Source organism: Polypterus senegalus, chromosome 10, assembly GCF_016835505.1.
Source record: "Polypterus senegalus isolate Bchr_013 chromosome 10, ASM1683550v1, whole genome shotgun sequence".
Taxonomy (NCBI): domain Eukaryota; kingdom Metazoa; phylum Chordata; class Cladistia; order Polypteriformes; family Polypteridae; genus Polypterus; species Polypterus senegalus.
In genome coordinates, this window is record NC_053163.1 from 143,161,817 (window position 1) to 143,164,512 (window position 2,696).

Sequence of the window (2,696 nt, forward strand, 5' to 3'; positions counted from 1 at the left end):
GTGTGGCCAAGATCTAATTATGCAATATTCGTTACGCTATAACTTATTAAGTTTATTACATAGAAAATCACCCGAAAAATCCCGGACCATCGATGTGCGAACTGACGACATGAAGAATCGTCTTCGCGCTGAACTGGAATCGTCCCCGCATAAATCAAAGTCATCCAGATGAGCTGGATCTGTATAATTAGATGTGGACCACCCCGTACAGACCGGTGGCCCGACCAGGGTTGGTTCTTTTCTTCCACCTAAAGCGGCCACGGCAGACTCCGATCGTGAAGTGAATTAACCGATCTGATTGAAATAAATATGGATGGTCAAGTATAATACAATTTACAGCTACATTTAACTTGCTAAAATGTTAATACAAGAGAAGCAGTTATATTGTTTTTAGGCAAGCAGTGCCTTCCTGCAATTAGCAAACTAAACTTACAACATTTTTGGTTCTTATTCATAGCTAGTAAAGCTACACTTCGTGTTTTTATTAAACAGTGTTGCTACTAAACTTTTGCCATTTCTAGCAAGATGCACATATTGCGGAACAGCCGGCTGCTGCAAAAGAAAAGCTCAGCCGTGACAGCTTTGCAAAGTGAAATGAAAAGAAAGAGCCTAAGTTCACCACCACTGCGGCTGTCTCATGTCCAACTAAATGAAAGTACATAATTACTAGATCGATACTACGCATTTCCTAATTTTTTTTTATCTCTTTGCAATAATATTTTAATTAACACAATAATTGACGTACATGAATTTGAAAAATAAAATTTACATTAGTGTAAAACGTAAGATAAGGAAAATTACAAGCTAAATAATTGCATATTGAAAATCGCTTTTCAGGTTTCTTCTTTTGACATTTTCTATTATAGCAATGTACTGAAGTATAGCATAGTATAATAGAGTAGATTAGAGTATAGTAATATACACGTTTGCCACAACAACAAATACAGAAAAGAAATCCAATATCTACTTAGACAACTTATTTTAATTACTTTCTTTAAAATGTTAAAAAAAAAAAAAAAAAAAAGGTATCTGCTCAATCTGATGTAAAGCATTTCTTGAGCTGGACAAGCTCATTTGACAGACTTTTAACTTTAGCCTGAAAATGTTCCACCCTGCTCAAGTTCAATGTCTGGTTGCTCTGTAGAGTGAGGGGCAGTTGTTTGAAGTCAACCTCACCGAAAGGTAAGCCAGAGAAAATGCTGTGACTCTCCCATGGTAAAATCAGATTTCTTCTAAAATTCTGGTCACCCACATTTGGGAGTAACCATGTCTGGCCAAATGCTGCCCTTGATGGTGCATAATAGCTAGAAACATATGGTGTTTGGGGTACACCAGCTTTCTCATAGTCTGCTGCAGCTACCTTTAAGAATTTGGAGGGGGATTCTTGCTTGTGCAGGTCTTCCTCGGACTGATGAGCTCTTTCGGTTCTCTTAGTGTTGAAATGTTCCCTGTAATAAAGAGCATCCGGTACTTGAGCAGGCTCTGAACAATGATTCTGGTGACTTTCTTGAGAAGAATGAGGGAAGTCCTCCTCACTTAAGTCATTTCTGGTTTTGTTTGGTACTTCTGTTTGAGCTTTCTCATGATTTTCAGTGAGTACAGAATGACAAAGGCACCTCTTTTCAGGGAGGTTGTAACACCAGTGTTGGTCATTCTTGTTCCAGCCACACATTTCAATGTGTCTTTCCATTTCAAAAAGTTGCATCTTGTGGTCCACATCTAGTGCTGAGCTCTGGCAACCTCCTAGGCCTTTGTTCATATTCCATAAGGAAGACTGAAAAGGAAGAGAGTTGCTGTATAGCATTGTTGGTGATTGAATCAAACCCGAGTCCTTTACTAGGCCAAACCTTATCTTTAGAGCCACTATCTCTGCCTTCAAACAGGCATTCTCTTCTACCAGAGCAATCAGCTTACTCTCCATTAATAGGTCACTAAAGCGACGCTTTTCTCTGGACCTTTTGGCTGCTTCGTTGTTCTTCTTGCGCTTGAACCAGTAGCAGGCATCTTTCTTATCTTCAGGGATAAACTCCCTCTTCCGCCGAGTTCCAGGCGAGAGATGCCTCTTTTTACTTTTGCTACTATGCAGTCTGTGTGTCAGAGGTGATGGATGCAGACGCAGTTGCCCCTCAGGAAACTCTTCTTCCCTGTCATGATTATGTTCTGGGACTGAGGGTGATGGCAAACAAAACAGGACTTTCTCCTTCAGCACTGACATTGCTTCCATCTAGTAGAAGAAGCTGAGTGATACAGATTAAAAAAAAAAAAAATTACATTTGGGTGAAAAGAGCGAGGAGTTTTCTCAGTCCCATTATAAGATGATTTTAAAACATTGAATAACATGACTCCATTTAATCAAGTCTGGCAGTTCTAAATATATATGCAGATCTCTGGCTGGACCCTTCTGAATAGTCGCTTTGACTGTCACATAGCAGAGCACTTTTAACACCTCATTTAAAAAAAACAAAAACATCGTGCCCATCTTTAGAGTCTCCATAATAGTCTTCTTATAAAAGATCTAGGTTATATTTTTATATAAAGGGTGAAAAATAAACACCTGTTTCTGAAAATTAAAATATTTAAAATAGAAATAAGGCTTGCCCAATTCTGCACATGATGGTCATACTGTATGGTTGACCCTAGATGGGTGTGACAAGAAAGAAAGAATAAAAGAAAGAAAGAAAGTAAGAAAATGTACT

General features: G+C 38.5%; 1 protein-coding gene across 1 annotated transcript; it reads right to left on the minus strand.

Annotated features, from left to right (window-relative positions):
• Positions 1–1,033: 1,033 nt before the first annotated feature.
• Positions 1,034–2,068, minus strand: LOC120538269 (the record flags this gene model as incomplete). Its single annotated transcript, XM_039767727.1, has 1 exon — positions 1,034–2,068. A coding segment is annotated over one exon (1,035 nt), but the record flags the coding sequence as incomplete, so codon positions are not given.
• Positions 2,069–2,696: the final 628 nt, after the last annotated feature.